Source organism: Melanerpes formicivorus, unplaced genomic scaffold (genome assembly GCF_026170545.1).
Source record: "Melanerpes formicivorus ecotype bairdi unplaced genomic scaffold, bMelFor1.0.p_v2 SCAF_31, whole genome shotgun sequence".
Taxonomy (NCBI): domain Eukaryota; kingdom Metazoa; phylum Chordata; class Aves; order Piciformes; family Picidae; genus Melanerpes; species Melanerpes formicivorus.
This window is the reverse complement of record NW_027142383.1, coordinates 9,077,349-9,091,976: the sequence shown is the minus strand read 5'-3', so window position 1 is coordinate 9,091,976 and position 14,628 is coordinate 9,077,349. Positions and strand designations below refer to the sequence as shown.

Here is a 14,628-nt window from a genome sequence, read left to right as displayed (position 1 = left end):
TGTGGTTTGTGGAGCGATTATTCTTTTCAATTTTTGGGGCTCTGATTTACAGATATTGTTTGGGTTTGATTTTCGATTACCTGGGTAAATATTTGGTGCGGACAATTTATATGTGGGTTATGTATAGAGTGAAATTATGGTATGGAAAATGTATTAATATCTTATGGCCAGTGAGATACAGGAATGTTACCTCCACCACTCTCCCAATTGAGATAAAGGGTTTTAAGATTCCGCCTGAGGAGACAGTAACTTTAGGTGATGCCTGGGATCCAAAGGTGATTTATGTGATGTGTATAATTCTGCTGCTGGTGACAACTAATGTGTTTTCTCTGTATTCCTTGTGGCGAGAGAAAAAGGTGTCCAGGGCGTGTTTTGTTATTAAAACTAGATCAAAAAGAAAACGCCGTGGCTCTCGATCAGTCCCAGAGTCATCTAGTGACGAGGACTGTGGAGAACCCGTGTTAGTTAAAAAGAAGGCTAAAAAGTTAATTGGTAAAGCAGCTCTAAATGACTTTGCTGATTCTAGCAAGCAGCCAAGGGCATCGGCTGGTATCAACATGGCGCCTACTCCTTCTCCTACTCCTTCTCCTTCTTCTTCTTCTCCATCGGCCAGTAATGGAGCAACATCACTTCCACCCACTCCCTCAGTGGGACCGGAAGTCACTGCCCCAGCAGCTGATTTATCTCAGGACCTGTCAGCTTCCATTAAGGTGGCTGTAAATTCAAACACAGCTCCAGTTAAGGTGGCTCCTTTAAAGACTAGAGCTGGAAAGGGCAAAGATGGAGAAGAAGAGGTGGAGACTGATCCTGGTGAGGGGCCCTCTACTCTAAAAGATCCTGCTCAGGAGGAAGAGAAGGTTTGTTTTAAAGATCTAGCTAACCTAGTGAGATCAAAGCAGGATAGAGATGAAGTTAGGAAGGCAGCTGGCAAAGGTGGTTCTCAGCTTAAAGAGATCCTTAGGAGAATGACAGCAGGATTATATGGGCAAAGAATTCAGGGAGACGAGGAGGAAGATGATATTACGGACTGTTCTTCGCCCCGCGAGGAATTGCGAAATGTCCGTAAAGATTTCACCAGGGCAGATAAGGAGCCAGTTCTAGCTTGGCTTAGTAGGTGTTATGATACAGGTGCTTCAGCTCTAACAGTTGGAGACAAGTCAGCAGCTCAGTTAGGAACTCTCTCAAGGGACAATGGAATAGATAGACATCTAGGCGAAGCTCTTGGTAAGGTTAATCTGTGGATGCGCCTCTTAATAGCGGTTGCCCTGAGATACCCTTCCCGAGATGATCTTCCCTGGAATCCTAAACCCTGGACTACCATAGATGAGGGAATTAAGCGCTTGAGAGAATTTGCTGTTAGAGAGCTACTCTATGGTGAACATGAAACTCTGAATCCTGATGACATTCCTGTGGGTATTGGTCTTGCTAAAAAGATCATCAAACTTGCTCCTTCTAATTATGCAAACATTCTGGCAAGCAGAATTGTGTCAAGAAGTTATGGAGGAGCTTCTCCTACGGTTGGCCAATTCAGTGATCAAATGAGACAATTGGAGGATAGCATGACACGTGGTTCTTTGGTTTCGGCCATCAAAACTATGTCTGGTGATATTCAGAATTGCATTAGAGAGTTAAAAGATGAATTTAGAAATTCCATATCCCAATTGGCACAAAGGGATAATTTCAATTCTTCCTCCAGGTGGATACAAGTTTCATCTGTGAGGAATACACGTCCTCCAAGGAGGTCATTCCAAAACAGGTCATTCCAAAACAGGTCATTCCAAAACAGACCACCAAGGCAATCACGTAGAACTATTTGGATAACTCTGCGTGATCAGTTTGGTGAGAACATGAACCGCTGGGATGGCCAACCAACTTCTAATCTTTTCAGGAGACTGAGGGAATTGCAAAGTGGCAGAACCCGAGGTAGCAATACCAGAAGGGTAGCTGTTACTTCCACAGTTCCCCAGAACGACTCTTATGGCTCCAACAGTGGCTCCAGTTATAACATGCAAAGTTATAACCCTGCACAATATGTGCAATGCACATGTGCGCATGTTCCCCATAACTAGGGGTGCCCTGCCTCCCGCCAGGGGGAGGAGAGGGATAACAGAGATAATAGAATCTATTGGGATGTGTACATCCAGTGGCCTGGCACTTCACAATTTCGGAAGTACAGGGCCTTGGTTGACACAGGAGCTCAGTGCACCATAATACCATCAAATTATCAGGGTTCAGAGTCCATAACTATTCTGGGAGTCACTGGTGGATCTCAAGAATTAAGTAAGGTAGAGGTTAATATAAGTTTAACTGGTAAACAATGGAGGAAGCATACAGTTGTGACCGGACCTGATGCACCTTGTATTTTGGGAATTGATTTTCTGAGAGAAGGGCGTTTCAAAGACCCTAGAGGTTACAAATGGGCTTTTGGAGTAGCTTCAATAGAAATTGATGGACAAAAATTGAAGCTATCTGCTAGACCTGAACTTTCTGATGAATCTGCAGTTGTGGGACAACATAAGATACAGGACATTAAATTGCCGGTTGCTTCTCAGACTGTGCATCACAGGCAATACAGAACCAACCGTGACTCTTTGTTGCCCATTCAGAATCTGATTCGTCAGTTGGAGAGTCAGAAAGTTGTCAGCAAAACTCATTCACCTTTCAACAGTCCAGTGTGGCCTGTGCAGAAGCAGAATGGAGACTGGCGTCTGACAGTAGACTACCGAGCCCTAAATGAAGTGACACCACCTATGAGTGCAGCAGTACCAGACATGATGGAGCTACAGTATGAGCTGGAATCCAAAGAGGCCAAATGGTATGCTACCATAGACATTGCTAATGCATTTTTCTCTATTCCCATAGCAGAGGAATGCAGGCCTCAGTTTGCTTTCACCTGGGGAGGAATCCAGTACACTTTCAACGGATTGCCAATGGGCTGGATCCACAGCTCAAGCATCTGTCATGCAGTGATCCACGATGCTCTGGAGAAAGGCGGTGCTCCAGAACACATCCAGTTCATCGATGATATCATCGTCTGGGGTAAAACTGCTGAGGAAGTCTTCAAGAAAGGTAACAAAATCATTGACATTCTTCTGAATGCAGGTTTTGCCATCAAGCGAGACAAGGTAAAAGGACCTACCACAGAGATTCAGTTTCTGGGATTGCGGTGGCAGGATGGACGCCGACACATTCCAGTGGATGTGGTAAATAGAGTCTCTACCATGGCAAGTCCCACTGATGCCGAATTTTGCCCCAAAAGGCGAGAATAACTGCCTAAGAGACTCAGTTTAAGTCAGATAGACAGGAGGTATTTTATTAGCAACGCGTTGGAGAAATCACTAAATGGATTTCTGCCTTTCCCGTAACAAAAGCATGTCTTTTATACAGTTTTGGATGTGGTATTGCATCAGATCACATACATAATCATATCTCTGCATACATATTCATAAGAGGCGTGGTGTAGGCGGAGCGTGGGCGGGGACATCTCTTTTGAGGATCCTCTTGGTGGTCATTCCGGTGGCCTTCATCATGGGCAGGGGTCTTCTGATGAGTCTTCCTCTCTTAAGCTTTTGAACCCTTTCCTAATTTGGTCAATTCCCGGTGTGCCTGGCTTAGTTTTACTGACTGGACAAGGCTGTTAGGGTCAGTTTGACCTTTCTGGTTCTGAATCATGCTCACTTCGTCAGCCCTTATCACTTATCTCCTTTTTCTGTCACAGTGTCCCAGGCCTCAGCTGATTTATTACTCTATGTGGTTTGTGCTCCCTTCCATTGCTTCACATTCTCGAAAGCTATCTGTTTTGGGGCTTCATTTCCCCCCTTTTTTCTTATAACTTACGAATTCTTTCGTCAAATTCTAGTCCTATAGGGCTCTGATATGCTCGTACCATAGCCCAAACCATTTGGGTCCTTTTCATTATGATTCTTAGTCTCCACCACATACAAATATTTGTGAGAGTTAATAGTAACAGAACTACAATTACTATTAGTATTGGGTGCACCAGATAGTTGAAGACCTGTGTAGCTGTTGGGGAGTATCCTGTAAAGATGTCCCACCAATGATGCTGGCCTACTTGTTCTACTTTGGTCAGGACATCTGTTATTTTTTCTGAATTATGTTCTACCTGCCATACCATTCGTTTAGTCGTTTGATTCACCTTTTGCACCAATTTCTTCACTTTAGGATGGGCGAGCATCGCTTTAAGAATTTTGACGTCCATCCCTATTTGTAATTTCGGTATCTTTTGATATAGATTAAAATCTGCGTTAATTAGCTGTTGAGTAGTTATTGGGACAGTATAGTGAAAATCACAACCCACTATTTTGGTGAAGTTGCACACACAGAAGTTAGTATTGTTAGTCTCCTCTTGGCAATTATCTATAGTGACGTTGTCACAAGCTGTCCTCACGCAAGCACACCCATTCCCTATATAGTAAACTTGTGATTGTGTTCTATTATGTGAAAGCATTTCAAAGGTACATACACTATTTTCGACATCTAAGCATAAATCTTCTGCTTCTACTACAGCATTTTCGCAAACATAGCCTAATTGTCCTTTAGGAATACATGCCTCTGTGCTAACTGATTGCCACCTATTTTTGGTATAATCATAACTGGCCCAGACATTGTGGTCTATTGGTCTGACAATGACATGTTGATGTATTGTCCCTAGAGTGAGGATAGGAAAGATAGCTCTTTCTTCTGCCGTACTGATGGTGAGGACATAGGCTTCAATGTGATCTCGTTGAGGCTCATAAGTGAAATTTACTAATTGCCACCAGGCTTGGTGGTCCTTCTCAAATTGTGTAGTATGATTGTCCTTTAATATTGTTCCCCTTATTTCTTGAGGTAATGTACCTGACATTCCCTCTCTCATTATTCCTGCCGCTACTGATTGTACCCATTGTTGTGTCTGAGAGCATTGGATAGCGAGTGCAATGTCCCTACTAAGTTCCCCTGTATAATCAGCGAGCTTCACAAAATCCTCTGCAGTATGGTTTGCTACCATGGTTAGTAATTTTACTGCTAGCGATTGCGTTTCTGCTAATGTAAGCACAGATGAACTCAGGGGCACTTTGAGTTTTCCTAAGTTGGTGGTGACAGTACTTAATTTGTTCACCAATACCTCTTGATCTACTGCATTTAGTATTCCAAATCCAGTGCCGACCCATCCACTTATATCTCTTTGCGCCCGTCTGTGATAAGACCTAGTTGCCAGCCATGCATTCCATCCCTTAAGGCTTTGCTGTATAAATGGTCGGCAATCCTTCTGCAAATGTGTAACATCGGTGTGAATGTTCATCTGCACCTTTTTCAGGGAATAAGTGGGGTCTAACAATAATTTTAGTTCGTTAGATCTTCTTATCACTTGAGGCCCTATAAAGGTTAGGTTATGTACTACTTTACATTCCACCGGTAGAGTGGTTTCTTGGGGCAAGTCTAAATCTGGATACAATGGGATCACGTCCCCCGGTAATTGCACCTTATATTCGACAGCATGCCCAGGGAAGCCTAAACCCTGTTCCAGCATTTTCAACTGTCTTTCGCATACGAAGGACATTGATTGATCCAATATAAATGCCATCTCACACCGTGCTTTCCCTTCCTCAGGACCATTAGATGCTACGATCTTTCCCGCAGGAAAGAGAAGAGGGTGTAGGTCAAGGGTTATGTTTTGGGGATGTAGTTCCCCAAGCGAATCTTCTCTATGAATTACCGAGTTATGGGGTTGTAATCTGGGTGGATCTTCCCTGTAGTCACTCCACTGGCATGAAATTGGACCCTTTTGCTGGACCCAGATGGTGGGCTTGCCCATTTTCACTGGACTAAAGGTAATTAGGTTATGTTTAGAGGCTGGCATCAAGGGTTGAATTGTTAATACTAGCTGCCTTGTTTTTCCTTCCACTGGGTCAAGCTCTCGACACCCAATTTGGATTTGATCTCCCTTGTATGCTACCATGGAGGGCTGATGCCATACTTTACTTATGTATGGCTGATTGTTATGTAAGGCATAAACCTCGAAATAGGGTCCCTTCTCTCCCCTCTCCGGGTGGATACACTGGTGTGCATGAGACCATGGGTCTATTGGGGCAGAGCCTTGGGGAAGAGCTATACTTATCGAGAGTCCAATGATCAGAGTTGTAAATGTTTGAGGTGGAGTCAGGATCATGACGTCTGCTCCTCTGGTTTGTTCTCCGGAGCTTTCTTGACTCGTGAATAATGGATCCACGTAGGTTGCTCCTTGATCCGAACCGCGGTGAAGGTAGTCAGCAGCACTTGGAAAGGTCCTTCCCACTTCTCTTGTAGGGGTTTCACTAAAAGATTCTTAACATACACCCAATCACCGGGATTAAACGGATGCAATTTACAATCAGGTTGTTTAGGTTGGTGCTCTATCACCACAGTAGCATTTTTGTCGAATTGTTTTCCCACCGTAATTACATAATCATAAATGTACTGATCACCGAATTGGCCTATAGTGTCCCCATTCACGACTTGCATAGCATAAGGTCTACCATACAAAATTTCAAATGGGCTTAACTTTTCTTTTGATCTTGGTTTGACTCTCAGCCTCAGTAGAGCAATAGGCAGAGCTTGATACCACTGCAAATTAGTCTCCTGACATATTTTGGCAATTTGCTGTTTAATAAGGTGATTCATCTTTTCCACTTGCCCACTGGCCTGTGGACGGTAAGGCGTGTGTAATTGCCATTTGATTTGTAATGCTTTGCTTATTGCTCTCACCGCTTTTGCACAGAAATGTGTACCCCTATCTGAAGAAATGCTCTTCGGTACCCCAAACCGTGGAATAATTTCATTCAACAGTACTTTAGTTACTTCTCTTTCCTTATTTGTCCTGCAAGGGAATGCTTCAGGCCACCCAGAAAACGTATCAGTTAATACCAACAAATACCGAAACCCCCCTTTTCTTGGGAGTTCAGAAAAATCAATTTGCCATACTTCACCTGGGAATTTACCTCGATTTATGGCTCCTTGGTGTACCTTGGTTCCCGTATTCGGGTTGTTTTTCAGACATCGCTCGCACTGGGATGTAACGTGTTTTATAGTAGTATGGGGAGGTGGTCGAGGCCCCGTCCCTGGGGTGTTTAAGAGCAGGCTGGATGAGACTCTGTCCAGCCTGATCTAGTGTGGGGTGTCCCTGCCCATGGCAGGGGGGTTGGAACTAGATGATCCTTGTGGTCCCTTCCAACCCTGAATGAAACTATGAAACTATGAAACTATGAAACTATAAATAATTTTGGTCCCGCTATCCTGGTTTGCAAATATTGGTAAAGCGAATCTAGCCCCCAATGGGCCTTCTCATGTTCTGCCTTTACAAACTGCCACATCACGTTTCCTGGTATTACTAACTGTCCTGTTTCCAATTGACCCCAACCATTTTCTAATATTTTGCCTTTCCTTCTTCGTATCCACCTATGATCTGATTCCTGGTAATCTGGCTGGATATTGATATCTAGCTCTCCTGGTATTAGGGCCGTTATTTTCACTTCCCTAGTCCTCGTGGCAGCCAATTTAGCTTCTGTATCTGCCTTCCTGTTTCCTATTTCTGGAATAGTATTACCTCTCAAATGTCCCCTACAATGCATTATGGCCACTTGTGCTGGGAGTTGGACCGCCTCTAGCAATCGCAGAACCTCCTTTGCATGTTTGACCGTTTTTCCTTGTGTAGTCAACAGTCCTCTTTCTTTCCAAATGGCTCCATGAGCATGTACAATGGAAAAGGCATATTTAGAGTCTGTCCATATATTAATTTGCATGTTCTCCGCCAATTCCAGGGCTTGAGTCAGAGCTATCAGTTCTGCCTTTTGAGCTGAGGTCCCTGCAGGCAAGGGGTTCGACTCAATTACCCTTTCTGTAGTAGTGACTGCATAGCCAGCCATTCTTACTCCTCGCTTCACGAAGCTGCTGCCATCTGAGAACCAGTTATCCGCCTCTTCGAACGGCTCTTCTTTGAGATCCGGGCGACTGGAGTAGACTGCTTCAATTGTTTCCAGGCAGTCGTGTTCGATGGGTTCTGCTGGGTCTCTTCCTTCTAGAAATGAAGCTGGGTTCACAATGTTAGTTACCTGAATGGTTATGTCATCTGATTCAGCCAGGATGGCCTGGTATTTTAGGAATCTGGAAGGCGACAGCCAATGGTTGCCTTTCTGTTCCAGCACAGCTGACACTGTGTGAGACACTAACACAGTCATCTTTTGACCCAACGTGAGCTTCCTGGCCTCTTCTATGTTAATTATTACTGCGGCCACTGCCCTCAGACAGCCTGGCCATCCTTTACTTACTTCATCCAATCGCTTGGAGAAGTAGGCCACAGCTCTCTTGTGTGGTCCCAATTGCTGTGCTAGGACTCCTAGGGCCATCCCTTGTCGCTCATGGGAGAACAGCCAGAATGGTTTTGATACATCTGGGAGACCTAAGGCCGGTGCTCTCATTAGCTCCAGCTTCAACTTCTTGAAGGCCCCTTCTGCCTCGGGAGTCCAAACTAGGACGTTCTTAGTCTCCTTCAGTAAATCATACAGTGGTTTAGCGAGTATCCCGTACTGGTAGATCCATAGCCGACACCAACCTGTCATCCCCAGAAAGGTGCGCAGATCTCTCACCATCTCTGGTTTAGGTATCTGGCAGATGGCCTCCTTCCCAGCTGCTCCCAGGGATCGCTGTCCTCTGGAGACTTCGTATCCCAGGTACACCACTTCTTTTTGCACCAGCTGTGCTTTCTGTTGAGAAACTCGATATCCACTTAAACCCAGGAAATTTAACAAGGAAATAGTCCATTCAATGCATTCTTCCTCCGTCGTTGTTGCTATTAGGAGGTCGTCAACGTACTGCAGAAGGGTGCCATCTCCCAGCGGCCTTTCCCACTGTTCTAATTCTTTGGCTAACTGGTTCCCAAAAATCGTGGGGGAATTGCACCATCCTTGGGGCAATACCGTCCAGGTAAGTTGAGTCTTTCTTCCTCTATCTACAGATTCCCACTCAAAGGCAAAAATCTTTTGACTCTCGGGGGCTAAGGGAAGGCAGAAGAATGCGTCTTTTAAATCTAATACGGTGAACCAGGCCAAATTATCCTTCAGTCTAGTTAAAAGTGTGTATGGATTAGCAACTACCGGATGTAATGTCTTGGTTATTTCGTTTACTGCTCTCAGATCCTGAACTAGTCTATAGGCTCCATTAGGTTTCTTTACTGGCAGGATTGGTGTATTAAAATCTGATTCGCATTCTACCAATAACCCCAATTCCAAAAACTTTTTGATTATGGGCTCGATCCCCTTCCTGTCTTCTATCCTCAGGGGGTATTGTTTTTTTATCACTGGTTTTGCCCCAACTTTAAGTTCAACAACAATCGGTACTGCTTGTTTTGATTTTCCAGGTATATCAGTAGCCCATACTAATGGGTATGTCTTGTTCAGGATTCGCTCAAAATTGTGATTCTCAGGTTTAGGTTCCACACAACTGATCGTTAAGCTTAGAGCTGTAATCAGTTGTTCCTCATTTACTTGTAATTCCAATTTGTCCTTGTTGAACTTTATTATGGCTCCCAAGTTCTCCAATAGGTCTCTCCCTAATAAGGGCTTTGGCGAATTTGGTAAATACAGGAACTGATGAATTCCCATTTGTTTCCCAATTTTGTATTTAATGGGTTTCAAAAAGTAAGCTTTTTCTGGTTGGCCTGTTGCTCCCACAACTTGTACAAATTCATCACTTTTAGGTACCAATTCCTGATTTAAGACCGAAAAAGTTGCTCCCGTATCAATCAAAAAGTTCAATTCCTTTTTACCTTCCCCTAGCTCCATTTTAACCAGTGGGTCTGCTAGGGTATGGCCCACCGGTCCTCCTCATTCACTATCCTGATGTGTGGTAGTAGTGGTGGCCATTAGCCTTTCCCCTCGTAGGGGGCATTCTCGCTTCCAGTGTCCCATCTGTAGGCAGTGTGCACATTGATTCGTCCCTATCCTAGCTGGGTGGGGTTGGAGCCTCCCTCCCCTTCCTGCTGGGTTGCCTCTACCTCTTCCCCTGGTTCCTGTCTTCTGAGCTGCCACTGCTACAGCCACTACTCGCGCTATCCTCCTGTCCTCTTTTTTCTTCTCCTCAATCTCTCTATTATTGTACACTTTCCATGCCTCATTCAGCAGTGTCTCTAGGTTTTTATTTGCTGGATGCTCAAGTTTTTGTAATTTCTTCCTGATGTCTGGGTTACTCTGTCCCATCATCAACCCTAACAAGTGCTGTTTCCCTTCTTCTGTTGCTGGGTCCAGGGGTGTGTATTGTCTCATCGCTACCCTAAGTCTATCCAAAAACTCTGATGGGGTCTCATCCTTTCCCTGCCTGATGTCATATAGCATTGACCAGTTGATAGCCTTAGGGATCGCATTCCGCAAGCCCATCGCTATCAGTTTTCTATACTGCACTAGCTGTTGATAGTGCTCGGCATTGTCCGGGTCCCATTCTGGTTTACTGCTGGGAAAATTATCTTCTAGTCTTCCTGATAATACTTGAGCATGTCGTTTTCTTGTTTCCAATACGAGTTCCCTTTCTGTATCTGTCAACTCTGACAGCATCACTTCTATATCCTCCCAATCAATATCTAAATTCTTTGCCATTAATTCAAACCTCTTCGCTACTCCCTCAGGATTTCTCCTGAAATTCCTTGCCTCATCCCTCCAACTGTTCAAATCATTTGTCGAGAACGGCACCTTTACTCTAGTCTTTTCCCCTAACATTGGTACAACTTGTCGGAGAGGAGCTATCGTATGGTTCCCTTCCTCTCTTTGCTTTGCTTCCCCCCGTGCCACAGATCTGGTGTAATACGAGTGACCGATCCCTTCCCCGGGATCTCCTTCCTGTGCCTCAATGTCTCCCCAATTCTTTCTCTTCTCTTTCCTTTTCCCTCCTTCCTGTTCTTCATTTTCCCCTCCTATCTCTATTACATCATCCATCCGATTCTCGTCCTGCGTCTGTCGCCCTTTTTGTATCTCCCGGCTCCTATCCTGTCCCGGGCTGCTGTCTTTCTCACCTTCTGCTCCTCTCCCATTTCTCTCATCCTTTATCTGAATTACTATATTAAGTTGTTCTCTGCCCCCCTTTTTGCATGTCTCGTTATCATCCTTCTCACTATATCCCAATTCGGAGACGTCGCCTCTCAGTTTAGAGACGCCGCTTCCCAGTGAGTTACTTTTGTCCCCAGTCTTTGGTGTGCTGGTTTCTATTCTACAAGCGTCTCCACTTCTGGATGTGTTGTTATTCCCATATGGACTGAGCTCGGGCAGGCTACGTGTCTCCCTTCGGCTCTCTGCTCCTGACGGACTGCCTTCCTCCCGTTCGACTTCCAGTCTGGGTGGACTGTCAGCATCCATGTAGCTCCCCGACCCCTGTGGACTATCCAGTCCCTGAGGGCTGCTTTTCCTCTCGTCTTTCCTCGATTTTAATGGACTATCTTCCTCCCAACTGTTGTCTAACTTCTGAGGGCTGTGCCCAAACTTAGATTTCCACCATCGCTCCAGTTCCTTTAATGGGCTGGGATCCCCTTGTTCCTCTTTTGGCCTGGGAAGAGGCCCTTCCCACCCTGGAGCGAATGGATGGTATTCCCTCAGGCTTATTTCGCTCTCCTTTCCACTATCTCTTCTTGTTAGCTTGAGACACTGCTGTCCAATACTACATGCATCACAGCAACGTTCTTTAGGTTTTGGACCCTTCTTATCCCTTTCCAGGGCTAGTACTAGGGGATCCTGAGGGGCTACATTAATTCCGCACTCTTTTTGCCACTCAGGTTTATTCCTTAGAGTGAAGAACATGTCTGCGTACATCACCTCATCCCATTTATTAAGCCGGCGGAGGAAGAGCATCAGTTGTAAAACAGTGTTATAATTAGTTGTTCCCTCCGGTGGCCATTTCTCATTGTCGTCTAGCTTATACAATGGCCACCACTGTGTACAATATTTAAGGAGTGTCTTTTTACTTATGCTTCCCCCTGGAATTCCTCCCAAGTCCTTCCAGTGCTTCAAGATACATCCTAATGGAGTTTTTATATTTACGTCCTTACTCTGTCGCCCTCCCATGGCTGTTCCCGGAATAGTCTCTTTCTCCCACAAGCACTATATACCAATATATATATCCTACCTTACCCGAGTACACTGCTTTACCACGAGATGTCGCTGGCCAACCGTATAATACCGATACCAGTCAGCTTCGGGATGTCAGCTGTAAACCAAGGTACGGTTTGCAGATGATATCACAATAAATTCTTACACACAAAAGAGATTACAGTTAACACAAAATACCGAGTACCAAATTACGAGATTCTTGCAGACAACATAACAATGTTAGACAAACGTATAACACAAATGTATTCTCTCAGAAGCACAGCAACAACATTAAGATGAAAGAGAAACATACACCCGATAAACAAACACCCAGTGGGGACTCCAACCCCTATTTCCAGTGGGGACTCCAACCCCTATATACGGGATTTTGCCAGGGCGTCCCCGGGCCTTCCCATCAGGTGACCACGTCTGGTCCCCGTTTCCCAGTCAAAGCGCTTTTATCCCCAAACAAATAAACAGTTAAAATACCTCTTGATTGGAGCAGGAGATGCAGGTAACCCTTCGTCCACCAACGAGCGCTGGTCCGGGGGGGTCTCTTCTGACAAAAAGTCGTCAGGGGCGCCCAGAGGGTCCCGGACCCGGACCCGGCTCGGGAGGACCCCTTAAGGTCTGGATCTCCTGTCTGGCTCCTGGCTGGCTCGCCAGAAAATGATGCCAAATTTTGCCCCAAAAGGCGAGAATAACTGCCTAAGAGACTCAGTTTAAGTCAGATAGACAGGAGGTATTTTATTAGCAACGCGTTGGAGAAATCACTAAATGGATTTCTGCCTTTCCCGTAACAAAAGCATGTCTTTTATACAGTTTTGGATGTGGTATTGCATCAGATCACATACATAATCATATCTCTGCATGCATATTCATAAGAGGCGTGGTGTAGGCGGAGCGTGGGCGGGGACATCTCTTTTGAGGATCCTCTTGGTGGTCATTCCGGTGGCCTTCATCATGGGCAGGGGTCTTCTGATGAGTCTTCCTCTCTTAAGCTTTTGAACCCTTTCCTAATTTGGTCAATTCCCGGTGTGCCTGGCTTAGTTTTACTGACTGGACAAGGCTGTTAGGGTCAGTTTGACCTTTCTGGTTCTGAATCATGCTCACTTCGTCAGCCCTTATCACTTATCTCCTTTTTCTGTCACAGTGTCCCAGGCCTCAGCTGATTTATTACTCTATGTGGTTTGTGCTCCCTTCCATTGCTTCACATTCTCGAAAGCTATCTGTTTTGGGGCTTCACCACAAACAAGCAAGAGACCCTACGTTTCTTGGGGATAGTGGGATTTTGGAGACTGCACATTCCTGGATACAGTCAGATTGTGAAACCTCTGTATGATGTGACTTGAAAGAGAAACCATTTCCACTGGGGACCTGAACAACAAGCAGCCTTTGACCAGATAAAGCAAGAGGTGATTCAAGCAATGGGTCTGGGACCTGTCCGAGATGGTCCAGACATTAAGAACATTTTGTACACGGCTGCAAGTGACAATGGTCCAACCTGGTGCTTGTGGCAAAAAGCTCCAGGTGAGACACGTGGACGACCTCTTGGTTTCTGGAGTCGAGGTTACAGAGGTTCAGAGGCTAATTATACTCCAACAGAGAAAGAAATCTTAGCTGCCTATGAAGGAGTAAAAGCATCTTCTGAAATGATTGGAACTGAATCACAACTTCTCTTAGCTCCCAGATTACCAGTTTTGAATTGGATGTTCAAAGGCAAAGGCTCCACACCTCATCATGCCACAGACTCAACATGGTCCAAGTGGATGGCTCTGATAACACAGAGAGCTCGAATGGGAAATCTCGAAAGACCTGGTCTAGTGGAGGTGATCTCAAGTTGGCCTGAAGGTATCAACTGTGCTAAACCTCCAGAGGAGAAAGTGACTCGTGCTGAGGAAGCTCCTCCTTACAATGACCTTTCTGATGATGAAAAGAAATATGCTTTGTTCACAGACGGTTCCTGTCGTCTTGTTGGAAACAAGCGAAGGTGGAAGTCTGCAGTGTGGAGTCCAACACGCCGAGTTGCAGAAGCGAAGGATGGAGAAGGAGAATCCAGTCTACGCTGGTGAAGCTTGGCAGATTGACTACATCACTCTACCACGTTCTCGTTCTGGTAAGCAATTCGTGCTTACTATGGTAGAGACAAAGACTGGATGGTTGGAAACTTATCCAGTTCCACATGCAACTGCACGCAACACCATTCTCGGTCTGGAGAGACAGATCCTGTGGAGACACGGAACTCTGGAGAGGATCGAGTCAGACAACGGAACTCATTTCAAGAACAACCTTGTAAAGAGTTGGGCAAAAGAGCACGGTATTGAGTGGATATTCCACATTCCCTACTATGCACCAGCTTCAGGGAAGATTGAACGCTACAACGGTTTGTTGAAGACCACTCTCAAAGCCATGGGAGGTGGATCTTTGAAAAACTGGGAAAAACATTTAGCACAAGCAACCTGGCTGGTAAATAGTAGAGGTTCAGTGAACCGAGCTGGACCTGCACATTCCGATTTGCTACAGAAAG

At 45.2% G+C, this 14,628-nt stretch overlaps 1 protein-coding gene across 1 annotated transcript; it reads right to left on the bottom strand.

Annotated features, from left to right (window-relative positions):
• Window positions 1-6,165: 6,165 nt before the first annotated feature.
• LOC137449649 (uncharacterized) lies at window positions 6,166-11,813 on the bottom strand. Its single transcript, XM_068155365.1, is given in 2 exon segments — window positions 6,166-6,324; window positions 7,869-11,813. Coding segments are annotated over 2 exon segments (4,104 nt in total).
• Between the last annotated feature and the right edge of the window lie 2,815 nt (window positions 11,814-14,628).